General features: G+C 45.1%; 1 protein-coding gene across 1 annotated transcript in view; it reads left to right on the top strand.

The window, feature by feature from the left end:
• ENDOD1 (endonuclease domain containing 1) overlaps positions 1 to 9,785 on the top strand; it is a 49,521-nt gene extending 39,736 nt beyond the window's left edge. The window contains exon 2 of the mRNA XM_075337489.1: positions 1,919 to 9,785. Coding sequence (XP_075193604.1) covers positions 1,919 to 2,980 — 1,062 coding nt within the window. The 3' untranslated portion in view covers positions 2,981 to 9,785. The remainder of the gene's footprint in view (positions 1 to 1,918) is intronic.
• The last annotated feature ends 5,306 nt before the right edge of the window (positions 9,786 to 15,091 follow it).

The following is a 15,091-nucleotide window of genomic DNA, read 5'->3' on the forward strand; positions in this document are numbered from 1 at the left end:
TCTGTTATTACAGAAGGAGGGGAGGAAGGACAGGCAGGCAGAGAGGGGCGGGAATAACAAGCAAAACCTGACCCACCTATTAGGTATACTGCTGAACCTATCAATCAAGTAACAGTGCATTTCACAAATTTTACTTATATTTAAGAAAGTATACATCCGATCTCACAACTGAAGGTATGTATAGAATCAGCATGATAGCGCCAGTATAGCACTGGCTTTAGTTTTTTATGAAAATTCTATTGGTTGGTCCTCTTTAAGAGGCACCCAGGGTGCTGACCGTAGAAGTGAAGAACTGCCCTGGTCCACCTGCCACAGAGGACTTGACTGGACGCCAGACCTGGGCAATGAGAATCGTCTTGCTCAACTTTACACTCTAAAGCGAGCTTTACACGCTACAATATATCTTATGATGTGTCGGCGGGGTCACGTCGTAAGTGACGCACATCCGGCATCGTAAGTTATATTGTAGCGTGTGACAGCTACGTGCGATTGAACGTTAAAACGTTCATCGCATGCACGGCCTTCAATTGCTAAAGATTGAACGTGAGGTTGTTCAATGCTCCCGAGGCAGCGCACATAGCAGTGTGTGACACCCCGGGAACGATGAACTGATCTTACCTGCGTCCTGCGGCTCCCGCCGGCAATGCGGAAAGAAGGAGGTGGGCGGGATGTTTATGTCCCGCTCATCTCCGCCCCTCCGCTTCTATTGGCCAGCTGCCATGTGACGCCGAACGTCCCTCCCACTTCAGGAAGTGGACGTTCGCCGCCCACATTGAGGTCGTATGGACGGGTAAGTACGTGTGACGGCAAATAATCGTTTGTGCAACACGTTCAACAAATTGAACGTGCCGCACATACGATGGGGGCGGTTACGATCGCATATGATATCGTATGATCATAACGTGTAAAGCAGGCTTTACAGCAAACTGTCATTGTGAGTTATAGATAATTTAGTGACAGAATGTATAATTGATAGGGAAACATTGAACTGGATGGACTTAAAGGGGTGGTTCACCCATATTTTTTGTATTGTCTAGATCGATATTATATTGAGAAACAATGTTTCTTACAAATACCTTATGTTTGACAATACAGCCTGTGAGAGGCGCTATTGCGGACTGATGTTCCCCCGCTCCGTGACCCCCGGGCTCTGTGACCTTGGGGATTCGGTGACGTCACGTCAAGTTCCTGACACCGCGGCCGGCCGCAGTGTCCATGAATGATGGGCTGTGGGCGGTGTTTCACCGCTCGTCACAGCCCATCTGCTCCCTCCTTCCTCACAGAAGAACGCTGCAAGCAGGAGATGCGCTGAGCTATGACAAGCGGTGAAACACCACCCACAGCCCAGTGAGTCAGGAAGACTGGGGCCAACGTGTCCGGAACGTGACGTGATGTCACCAGATCCCCAAGGTCACGGAACCCGGGAGTGACGGAGCGGGGAACAGCGGTCCGCAATAGCGCCTCTCACAGGCAGTATTGCCAACACAAGGAATTTGAGAGAAATATTGTTTCTCAATATAATATCGATCTAGACAATAAAAAATGAGTGAACCACCCTTTTAACTCTTTTTTTCAACCTATGTAACTATGATCAGCCTTCAAAATTAATAGGGTTTGTGTCCTTCAGACCTGAAGACACTCATTGTAATCACTTTCCAATCTTATGTAGATGATTTTTCCCTTATAATTTCCTAATAGAATATCTGAAAATGAATAGTCCAACCCAAAATACTTCTGTAGAAAGGCGTGGACGACATTCCAGACTGTCTTCCGATTGATATCCTTTTTGTAGATGTTTGGCATACATTTTAAAGTAAGCACTTGTCATGAAGCACTTTCCACAGAAGAGCTATTTGATATTGCCTTATGTCATCATTTTTGCACTTACTTACAGGCCTTATCTTCTGATCTTTTACAGGTGGACGATTCCACGAACAGTTTGGATGAAGTCAGCAAAGGTTCTGAAGTGTCGGAAAAGGTTGCTGGTCTAGGAACAAACCAGGCCATAGAAGAGGACTATGCCTCAACGGATTACCAGCCTTGTCCACTCTATCATAGAGCCTCACCAGCTCTCACCAGCGCTGTGCCAGTGACACCAGACTTCAAGGAAAAATGGGCCTCAGATGTGGATGTTCTTATTAAGGAGAAATTATTGCCTCATTGCGAGAATGGAGAGAACCTTCACCTCATTGCTGGAGCTGTCCCATCTACTACAAAGCTAAATGATAAAGTCTCCGTTCCAGAGTACGTCTGGATGGCAGCATGCTGTAACATTCCCGATGCTTGGTCGTTAGCAGTTATTAAAAGAACTGGAGATGTAGATGGACTAGAACAGGTCACCGTAGAAGAACTAGAAAACCAACTGTCTGGTGATGTAAAGTTATTCGCTAATCAGTGCGGTGGTGGAGCTGTCCACCCAGAACTGAGATCAGAGTCTGATGCCTCAACTCAAACCGAGGAGGAACCACCAGTTAAAACCCCTGGAGCGTTTTCTCGATTCTTCCAGTTTATCTTCTGTATCGTATATGAAATTATAAAAAGTGTCCTCTGCTTGGTATGGTTCCTCTTCAAACAAGTCTGTAATATAATTTTTGGACGACTGTACTGTATCTGGACGGCGCTCACCACCTACATCTTCGCCCTAAGCAGTGTCTTGCTGAACATTCCGTATGATGTCCTCCGTGTATTTGGCAACATCCTTTGCGGCTTTGTACGAGTCCTCGACAATGTGTTATCAGTTGTATGTCTCGTACTTAGGCTGCCAACAAGATTCCTTTGTGACATGGCCAGCTTCCCCTATTATACAATCTGTGCCATACCGGATGTTGGTATCGACATATTATGTGGTGTCTGGGGAGTGTTCATGTTGGGTTTCTCGGCCGTGTTTGGTGCATTTGGTGGTTCTTTCTCGGTGGCTTCATTTGCAGGAAGCAGTGTTTTCCAAAGATTCATTGGACAGTCTGAGGGTTACGAGAATTGACCAGTGTTATCCGATGAGGGCCGTCAACCCAACCGCTGATTGATAGGTGTGCTCGCACTTTACTGCAAGTCATTCGGAATTCTTGTGGAATTTCTATGAAACTTCCATTTATTTTTATCCTGCTTATCGGCATTTTTCGTCAGCACACAAGAATTCGACTCCTTTACATGCCATGGTAATGCTGGCTTTTCAGTAAATTTATAAAAACGGAATGACCAGTCGGCTTTCAGTCTCATTTTCTTTTTTTTCTACTGTGGCGAGTGTAACAAATCCTCTAAATAATAAGTGTTTTATGGCTCGGCGCAGATTTGAAAATTGGGCAATTATGGGATGATTTGGTTGAGTAAACCGAATTCAGTTAATTGGCATTCTAGGCAACAGCGGAAAGAAATGAGAATGTTGATCGGGAGGTGACTTTTACAAAGCGGTGTAAATTCTAAGGGACGTTTGGTGTTTTCTAAAAAGTATTGCTAAAATTAAAAATACTACTACTTTTCGGTGAGCCGTTCCATTGATTTATACTACAGAATGGCTGGTTTTGGTGAATCAAATGGGTTTGGTTTTTTTTTGAGATGGAGAAAGCATTTACTGTAGATGTCATGAGTTTAGAACAAATACTATTCAAAAAGTTGTCCTCGCTTTTCTGCACTGCTGCAAAAAAGGTTTTTTTGTTTTTTTTTCCTATCAAGTTGAGAAATTTTAACCAATTCAGATTATTGAAATAAATTTTTGATTGTTACTCTAGCTTAGATTTGTTTTTAATTGTATAAATAAGGTCAGTTTTTTTGTTTTTTTTTTGTTTTTTTTCTCAATTATGCATTTAAAGGGGGCTAATAGCTTCACAGTCTCATTCTAGAAGTATACATATGCACTATGTGTGCCGCCATATCGTGATATATTACTGGGGGGAGTGTTTATTCTCGCCCTAAAGTAATATGGCATTTCCTGGAGCATGACAACCATATTTTTTCTGTATTAAAATGGAGACATAAGACGGTACAAAAGGGCTTAATTAAAAAAAAAAAAAATAAAAAAAAAATCTATGGATTATGTATTATTGCTCTATACAACTTGGAGATATCGAACAATGTTGGGTTATTTATTTTTTAGTTTGCCTTTAAAGAGAATCTGATTTTGATATGCAAATGAGGCAGAAGAACAATAGTAGATCTGAAGCCTCCGTCACTCCAGCTCTATTTCCTGCTTCGTTCCGCCTTTCTCCTGGTTGACTGACATCCTCTAGGTTGTGTGAGTTCAGGCAAAAGAGCCTTCAGTTAAGGCCAGTTTCACACATCCGGCTTTTTGCCGATTTGCTGGATTCGACGCTTGCCAGTACAGTGTATACAGTACAATGGCAGCGCCGCAACTTCCGGGTCACATGACAGCATGTGACCGGCGCTTGTCGCGCTGCCATTGTACTGTATACAGTGTACAGGCATGCGCCCAATCCGGCGAAAAGCCGGATGTGTGAAACTAACCTACGGAGGAGAATAGAGCTGGAGTGACGGAGGCTTCAGATCTACCATAGCTTTTCAGTCTCAATTGTATATAATTTCAAATGCTGATTTCTCGGCAATGGAGGAACGGACCGGCCATGTAAAGGTATTGCTGAACTTGTCTTTTGAAAGAGCTGCAAGAACATATAAATAGTTTTGAGGATGGGGAAATCCTGCAGACAGAATGCCTTTATTGACATCTTAAGTGAGAGGTTTTTTTTTTTTATTACAAAGCAAGTTCCTTTAAAATACCAAATCAAATACGGCCTATAAAGTATATAGATTATGTTTAGCATCCTTTTTTTCTTTTTTTTTTTTTTTTTTTTAATCCTATTGATGAATAAGTAAAAAAAAAACAAAACACAACAAAAAACCTCTAAATTGAATGAGGATAAATATTTAGTTATGTCCGGCTTACTCTGACTGTATGATGGCATATTCTCCCGTTTTTTTTTTCTCGGCTTGTGTTCCGTTCTATTTTTCTGTTATCGTACATAGATTTCTGTTAAAACACTAATAGTATTATTTTAAACAATAAAGTAAAAAAAAAAAATCTAAATTTGGGAAACAAAACTTAGCAAAATTCCGAATTTGAAAGTGCCAGTGTTTTGCGTCTCGTGTTATACTCCTCCTGTTTCTTTCAATCCGTATTATTTATTTCTAACCTACTTCTGTTTGCACTGAAATAAAATAATTTGTTGAATGCAATTTTTCTCCTGAATTCAAGAGAACAAAATAAAAAAGGGAACATTTTTGGAAACGTCTTCTTGAGAAATAAGTATGTAAATTGTACCGTGTCTGGACTTGACTGTCAACTTTCTGTGCTTATCTATGGGCGCGGGCAGTCTTTGGAGTGATTTTTTAAGTGTTTTTCATAAAAGGGTAGCATAAAATTATGTCTGGAATTGCAGCTCCGTCCTATATAGATGGGAGTGTGCTGTAGTACTAGGCCCATATGGAGCTGTGCCTTGGGAAACAGCACTTTAGCCGATCCAAATTAGTGCCAAGAGTCGGAGTACCACCAATAAGAAAAATGATGACCTATCCTAAGTCCTATCGTAAGTATAGGAAAATGAAACCCCTTTAACACTAGAACTCCCCGATTTCTACCATTGGAACCCTATGGAGCTCGAAATTTCTGGGACTTCTAGTGTTAAAGGGAACCTGTCACCAGGTTTTCCCTTTATAAAGTATGCTGTATGTATGGCCCTAATTCTCTATGCAAGGCACAAAAAAGACCTCATACTTTCCTGCGGTGCGATGGGTAACTGGTCTTACCACAGCCCATCCTCTCCTACGATCACCTTCCTCCTTACCTGTTTTGTGTAGATGATGGGTCGAACGTCATCCACACAATGTCCTCCATCACACTCCTAGCTTTTACACTTCTCTTTGGCCCGCCATGGACAGAGCAAAGCACTATAGTGCGCAATCAAAGGCCAAAGAGCGCCAATGACCCATGGACAAAGTCGGCAGACTTACGATCACATCCTCTTTACCTGCTTTGTGTAGATGATGGGTCTAACGTCATCCACACAATGTCCTCCATCACACTCCTGGCTGGTACACTTTTTTTCTCTTTGGCCTGGCAAAGCACTATAGTGCGTAGGGAAAGGCCAAAGAGCGCCATTGACCCATAGGCAAAGTCGGCAGACTTGCGATCACCGTCCTCCTTCTTTGCTTCATATGGATGATGGGTCCAATGTCATCCACACAATGTCCTCCATCACACTCCTGTGCTGGTACACTTCTCTTTGGCCTGCCATGGACAGAGCAAAGCACTATAATACGCAGGGAAAGGTCAAAGAGCGCCAATGACCCATAGGCAAAGTCGGCAGACCTACGATCACCGTCCTCCTTCTTTGCTTCATATGGATGATGGGTCCAACGTCATCCACACAATGTCCTCCATCACACTCCTGTGCTGGTACACATCTCTTTGGCCTGCTGAGGGCACAGCAAAGCACTATAGTGCACAGGGAAAGGCCAAAGAGTACCGATAACCCATAGGCAAAGCCGGCGAATGCGCATTACAGTACTTTTAGCTCGGCAGGGCAAAGAGAAATGCACCCGCACAGAAGCGTGATGGGAGAAACACGAAGGAGGATGTCGATCGAAAGAAGAGAGGAAGTGTTGGACCAAGACCAGAGGCACCCATCTAATTGGGCCACCACGTAGGTGAATATAATAGTCTTTTTTTGGCTTGGGTTGACACAAATTTGCCAAGATTGTTTCTCTAAAAAAAAAATAGGCCAGTCCTCATCAGATTCGAGCAGTGATCTGATTGTCTCCAATTTAATTGTACCTATTTATTAAAATCCTAGGTCAACTTTTCTATGTAGACAACTGTTGGCGAAGTTTTCTTTTTAACAGTTTAGCAATGTCTACGGCAATATGTGCTACTCATACTACTACACATTCTTCCCAATATTTGGACACCAAATTCGAATAAACCTGTGCCCATTACGCCATTCTTTTTCAAAAGTGAAACCAAAGTAAGGGTACGATCCTTCGATTGGGAGACGCTGCGTTCTTGGAGCAGCATCATCCGTCATGCGGGGACAGATCACTAGTGTTCACCGCGGGAGAAAGCGGCGTCCGTGCCAATGATCAGGGTTCTGGGCGCAGCGGATTATTGCTGTGTTTTCCCGCTGAGAACACTCGCGTCTCCGCAACCAAAAATCAACTTGCTGCTGGTCGGAATGTCGCACCGCAGGTCAGTTTACGTTGCATAGAAAAGAGCAGTGGGCAGGAGATTTCTAAAATCCTATCCACTTTGCTTCTACTGAACAAAGTAGCGTTTTGGATGCAGTGAAAACCTACGGCGTCCAAAACGGACACAGATTGTGGGAAGGTACCCTAATAGAAGAATCCATTTTCGACTTCCTCTATCAATCCTTGATGGATATGTGATCATTAACCTGAGCTACAAATACTGATCCTGTTCCAAATAGTTGCCTTGGTATATTAATGGGATGGAAATGCACAAAATAAAGTATTATATTGCTGTAAATGAGTTTAAAGGGGATGTCTAACCAGATCATAAGTGCTCAGTTTTTTCCTTTCAATTTATTTCCATTACTCTCCTGAGTATTCCCCTTTTTTTCTTTCTAAAATCCATTGTACTGATCCAGAGATATGGGCCTTAATACAAGTGTTTATGGTATTTGAGGGCGTGGCTCAAATTCCATGTGGGCGTGTCTTTGTGCTGTACCATAACAATTCACACTACATAAAAAGACCCATATCTCTGGAACTGGTTGGCGGATTTTAATAAAACAAAAAACTGAATACTCCGGGCAGAAGCGGGAATAAAGATGAGAAGAAAAAATTACTACTTTTGACCTAAGGGAAGGTCTTCTTTAAGAACATTATATAGAATACATGATCCCCTAAAGAAAATGATAAAGGTATTCCAAAGAAGGCAAGCAAGGATTTTGTATAGTGGTCACAATAATCCAATATGGCTTCTAATTAACATTTTTAATTGGTGTAGAGGGTACAGTGATCCCTTATGCTATCTATAGGGTTACTATAATATCACTTACAATACTAAAATCAGTCATGTAATCCGATCCTGTCTTTTATACCATGATTACCTGTGTAGTATAACCATAATATTATATTTGGGGGGGTAACCCATCAGGAGGGTATCTTTTCTTATAGACTAATCATAAGCATTGACACTGTACTTAATAGAAATACTAGTATTACATTATGGGCTGTGCTATCCTTAAAGGCGGTGTCTGACAAAAAAAAAAATTCTGATATTTTGTAATGACGTGACTTAAAATGTCAGTAAAGGTCAGTAAGCGAAGCCTCTTATGTATATTACAATGTCTTGTATATTATACAGAAAATAATGGGGCAGATTTATGAAAACTGACTAAATGAAAAACTGTCTTTTGTTGTCAGTAGCAGCCAATCGCAACGCAGCTTTAATATTTCAACTGTTGATTAAGCTGTGTTCTGATTGGTTGCTATGGGCAACAAAGAATTTGATCTGCCTGATTATACTTGTGTTTGCTAATCAATATGTGCAATCAATTACGGGGGGTCTTTGTTTTTGCATTCTACATGCTTTGTCTGGATCTTGTGTTATTTATGGGAACTGTTTGGGTGGTCTGTGTTACTATTACTAAGGCTCTTTTCATTATGTGGGTCCCCTTTTAAAGGACACCCGATATGTGTATGTAATTAAATTGTCTCAGGACCGGTTCTGTTAGGGCGAGTAAGTGATGTGGTAATCGAACTTGGCCTGACATTAAAGGGGTATTCCCATCTCCAAAATCCTATCCCAAAATGTAGTGGGTATAATAATATTAGCAAATACCTCCAGTTGGAAATGTCGTATAGTTCTCCTGATTAGCTATGTCACTTACCTCATGTGCAGGGCATTACAGTAGTTTAGGTATCCATGGTTATGCCACTCATAGGGACAGTTGCTAATGGTTGTAACCGTGGATACCTAAACTACTGTAATGCCCTGCACATGAGGTAAGTGACATAGCTAATCAGGAGACATATACTACATTTCTAATTGGAGGTATTTGCTAATATTATTATTATTGCACCTACAACATATTGGGATAGGATTTTGGAGATGGGAATACCCCTTTTTAACCTTTACCGAACTCGTTATATACTGTGCGCTTAGCCCATAGAGATACCAAGACTGTAGGATTACCATTGTAAATAATTTGTACAAATTTGCCATGTCCTATATATATATATATTCTGTCTTTTTTTTTTTTGTCTAATGTATTATTTTTATTTATAGGTTTTGTTGTTTTGGTTTTTTTTCTTAAAGGGGTTTATGATACAGCTGAAGTGGTGGGAACCATTTTGTAGGCCGGTGCCACCGCCAGACATCAAGTGTATTTGTATATTAATATCTCATGCTTGTAGACTAGTTTCACAAAAATGGCCGCCTTCGTAGTAGAGAGGGGACACGGGCCTGTTTTAGATAACGGCACCTAAAGTCCCCAACATGACTTAGTGGGCGAAGGGTGAGCAGAGCTTTCTCCGCTTTTGCGTCCTTGACCTTAGTGTTGTGTAAAATGACCTACGAAGCAATAGGATAACCCTCAGTCATAGAAAGGGATGACGGAGCGAGAGCGAAACGCGTTAGGACATCCATGCTGCACAGCAATAAAGTACCGACCACGTACAACCCGAGCGGTGCGCTTTTCTCCCTTGTGGAATCTGTCATGTGACCATTTGCCATGTTCTTTATGTCAAATCTGTTTTTGTTGTATATTTTTTTCCACATGTATGATTATAAGAAAATAAAGTAACTTAAAATGCTGGATTTCTGGTTTTGTAGTCTCTCATTGAAACCGATGGGAGTGTGTTTTCTCAAAGGGCTGTGTGTAAGGCCTCCCGCAAAATGTGACCTCAGGGGTGAGAGAAAAAAAAAATATATTACATGGAATCAATAGATTGCCATGGCAGCCTGCCGAAGGCCCCCATTACTGCCATGCTGTGCTCCTCAAAGCCTGGGCTTCATGGGAGATTTTCACTACATACTGCAATACTTAAAGTGTATCTGTTGTTTTAATTTTTATTTTATAAATCAATTGTGCACATGAAAATAAGCAACTTTGTAATATATCTTATCAGACAAATCTGCTTCTTTCTCTGCCAGAATTGATCAGTCATTATCAAAATCATCAATTCTGAGGCAAAATCTGTATTCAGTGAAGACTTTCCCATTACTGAGATAAAAGATGGCAGCTGGTGCTCATGAGATTCTATGAAGGAGGGAGAAGCTAGAGTCAGAGCTCTGCCAGCTCCTTCCTTATCTATCTACATAGAATCTCATCAATACTAACTGCCATCTAGGAGTTACTAGGCATTTAGAATATTGCCTCCACACTAACCCTCTTATATATTAAGCCCAACACAGCATCCCTCCCTTATGTACTATGATCACCACATAACCCTCCCTTAAGTACTATGACCGCCTCATAACCCTCCCTTATGTACTATGACCATTATATCACCCTCCCTTATGTACTATGACCATTATATCACCCTCCTTTATGTGCTATGACTGCCACATCCATTCTCCCTTATGTGCTATGACCGCCACATAACCCTCCCTTATGTGCTATGACCGCCACATAACCCTCCCTTATGTACTATGACTGCCACATCACCCTCCCCAATGAGCTATGACCGCCACATAACCCTCCCTTATGTGCTATGACCGCCACATAACCCTCCCTTATGTACTATGACCGCCACATCGCCCCCCCCTTATGTACTATGACTGCCACATCACCCTCCCTTATGTGCTATGACTGCCACATCACCCTCCCTTATGTACTATGACTGCCACATCACCCTCCCTTATGTGCTATGACTGCCACATCGCCCTCCCTTATGTACTATGACTGCCACATCACCCTCCCTTATGTACTATGACTGCCACATCGCCCTCCCTTATGTGCTATGACTGCCACATCGCCCTCCCTTATGTGCTATGACTGCCACATCGCCCTCCCTTATGTGCTATGACTGCCACATAACCCTCCCTTATGTGCTATGACTGCCACATCGCCCTCCCTTATGTGCTATGACTGCCACATCGCCCTCCCTTATGTGCTATGACTGCCACATCGCCCTCCCTTATGTGCTATGACTGCCACATCGCCCCCCCTTATGTGCTATGACTGCCACATCGCCCTCCCTTATGTGCTATGACTGCCACATCGCCCTCCCTTATGTGCTATGACTGCCACATCGCCCTCCCTTATGTGCTATGACTGCCACATCGCCCTCCCTTATGTGCTATGACTGCCACATCGCCCCCCCTTATGTTGCTATGACCGCCACATAACCCTCCCTTATGTACTATGACTGCCACATAACCCTCCCTTATGCACTATGACCGCCACATAACCCTCCCTTATGTACTATGACCGCCACATAACCCTCCCTTATGTACTATGACTGCCACATCGCCCTCCCTTATGTGCTATGACTGCCACATCGCCCTCCCTTATGTGCTATGACTGCCACATCGCCCTCCCTTATGTACTATGACCGCCACATCGCCCTCCCTTATTTGCTGACTGCCACATCGCCCTCCCTTATGTGCTATGACTGCCACATCACCCTCCCTTATGTGCTATGACTGCCACATCGCCCTCCCTTATTTGCTGACTGCCACATCGCCCTCCCTTATGTGCTATGACTGCCACATCACCCTCCCTTATGTGCGATGACTGCCACATCGCCCTCCATTATGTGCTATGACTGCCACATCGCCCTCCCTTATGTGCTATGACTGCCACATCGCCCTCCCTTATGTGCTATGACTGCCACATCGCCCTCCATTATGTACTATGACTGCCACATCACCCTCCCTTATGTACTATGACCGCCACATCGCCCTCCCTTATGTGCTATGACTGCCACATCGCCCTCCCTTATGTGCTATGACTGCCACATCACCCTCCCTTATGTGCTATGACTGCCACATCGCTCTACCTTATGTGCTATGACTGCCACATCGCCCTCCCTTATGTGCTATGACTACCACATCGCTCTACCTTATGTGCTATGACTGCCACATCGCCCTCCCTTATGTACTATGACCGCCACATCGCCCTCCCTTATGTGCTATGACTGCCACATCGCCCTCCCTTATGTGCTATGACTGCCACATCGCCCTCCCTTATGTACTATGACCGCCACATCGCCCTCCCTTATGTGCTATGACTGCCACATCGCCCTCCCTTATGTGCTATGACTGCCACATCGCCCTCCCTTATGTGCTATGACTACCACATCGCTCTACCTTATGTGCTATGACTGCCACATCGCCCTCCCTTATGTGCTATGACTGCCACATCGCCCTCCCTTATGTGCTATGACTGCCACATCGCCCCCCCTTATGTTGCTATGACCGCCACATAACCCTCCCTTATGTACTATGACTGCCACATAACCCTCCCTTATGCACTATGACCGCCACATAACCCTCCCTTATGTACTATGACCGCCACATAACCCTCCCTTATGTACTATGACTGCCACATCGCCCTCCCTTATGTGCTATGACTGCCACATCGCCCTCCCTTATGTGCTATGACTGCCACATCGCCCTCCCTTATGTACTATGACCGCCACATCGCCCTCCCTTATTTGCTGACTGCCACATCGCCCTCCCTTATGTGCTATGACTGCCACATCACCCTCCCTTATGTGCTATGACTGCCACATCGCCCTCCCTTATTTGCTGACTGCCACATCGCCCTCCCTTATGTGCTATGACTGCCACATCGCCCTCCATTATGTGCTATGACTGCCACATCGCCCTCCCTTATTTGCTGACTGCCACATCGCCCTCCCTTATGTGCGATGACTGCCACATCGCCCTCCCTTATGTGCTATGACTGCCACATCGCCCTCCCTTATGTGCTATGACTGCCACATCGCCCTCCCTTATGTACTATGACCGCCACATCGCCCTCCCTTATTTGCTGACTGCCACATCGCCCTCCCTTATGTGCTATGACTGCCACATCACCCTCCCTTATGTGCTATGACTGCCACATCGCCCTCCCTTATTTGCTGACTGCCACATCACCCTCCCTTATGTGCTATGACTGCCACATCGCCCTCCATTATGTGCTATGACTGCCACATCGCCCTCCATTATGTGCTATGACTGCCACATCGCCCTCCCTTATTTGCTGACTGCCACATCGCCCTCCCTTATGTGCTATGACTGCCACATCACCCTCCCTTATGTACTATGACCGCCACATCGCCCTCCCTTATGTGCTATGACCGCCACATCGCCCTCCCTTATGTACTATGACCGCCACATCGCCCTCCCTTATGTGCTATGACTGCCACATCACCCTCCCTTATGTGCTATGACTGCCACATCGCCCTCCCTTATGTGCTATGACTGCCACATCGCTCTCCCTTATGTGCTATGACTACCACATCACCCTCCCTTATGTACTATGACCGCCACATAACCCTCCCTTATGTACTATGACTGCCACATCGCCCTCCCTTATGTACTATGACTGCCACATCGCCCTCCCTTATGTACTATGACCGCCACATAACCCTCCCTTATGTACTATGACTGCCACATCGCCCTCCCTTATGTACTATGACTGCCACATCGCCCTCCCTTATGTGCTATGACTGCCACATCGCCCTCCCTTATGTGCTATGACCGCCACATCGCCCTCCCTTATGTGCTATGACTGCCACATCGCCCTCCCTTATGTACTATGACTGCCACATCGCCCTCCCTTATGTGCTATGACTGCCACATCGCCCTCCCTTATGTGCTATGACTGCCACATCGCCCTCCCTTATGTACTATGACCGCCACATCGCCCTCCCTTATGTGCTATGACCGCCACATCGCCCTCCCTTATGTGCTATGACTGCCACATCGCCCTCCCTTATGTGCTATGACTGCCACATCGCCCTCCCTTATGTGCTATGACTGCCACATCGCCCTCCCTTATGTACTATGACCGCCACATCGCCCTCCCTTATGTGCTATGACTGCCACATCACCCTCCCTTATGTACTATGACTGCCACATCGCCCTCCCTTATTTGCTGACTGCCACATCGCCCTCCCTTATGTGCTATGACTGCCACATCGCCCTCCCTTATGTGCTATGACTGCCACATCGCCCTCCCTTATTTGCTATGACTGCCACATCGCCCTCCCTTATGTGCTATGACTGCCACATCGCCCCCCCTTATGTTGCTATGACTGCCACATAACCCTTCCTTATGTACTATGACTGCCACATAACCCTCCCTTATGCACTATGACCGCCACATAACCCTCCCTTATGTACTATGACCGCCACATAACCCTCCCTTATGTACTATGACCGCCACATAACCCTCCCTTATGTACTATGACTGCCACATCGCCCTCCCTTATGTACTATGACCGCCACATAACCCTCCCTTATGTACTATGACTGCCACATAACCCTCCCTTATGTGCTATGACCGCCACATAACCCTCCCTTATGTACTATGACTGCCACATCGCCCTCCCTTATGTGCTATGACCGCCACATCGCCCTCCCTTATGTGCTATGACTGCCACATCGCCCTCCCTTATGTGCTATGACTGCCACATCGCCCTCCCTTATGTGCTATGACTGCCACATCGCCCTCCCTTATGTGCTATGACTGCCACATCGCCCTCCCTTATGTGCTATGACTGCCACATCACCCTCCCTTATGTGCTATGACTGCCACATCGCCCTCCCTTATGTACAATAACTGTCATTTCGCCTCACCATGAACTATGACCACCATTTCGCCCTCCCTTGTGTACTATGGCTGTCATTTCGTCGCCCTATGTACTATTGTCGCGGGCGGGGAGGAGGGTGTCAGCACACCGCGCTCACCCCTTCTGCTCGGGTCCGGCAGCTGCTCAGTGGTGGCTCGAGCCGTAGGCCGGATCCCGGGGGTTTTCCTCGAGCGGCACTCCTCGCCCGTGAGTGAAAGGGGGGTTTGGGATGTTGGGATAATGTCCGTGACGCCACCCACGGTTGTGGTGATGTGTAGCACCACCGCTGCTCAATGCGGGGATCCCGGGGATGGTG

This window comes from Anomaloglossus baeobatrachus, chromosome 2 (genome assembly GCF_048569485.1).
Source record: "Anomaloglossus baeobatrachus isolate aAnoBae1 chromosome 2, aAnoBae1.hap1, whole genome shotgun sequence".
Lineage (NCBI taxonomy): Eukaryota > Metazoa > Chordata > Amphibia > Anura > Aromobatidae > Anomaloglossus > Anomaloglossus baeobatrachus.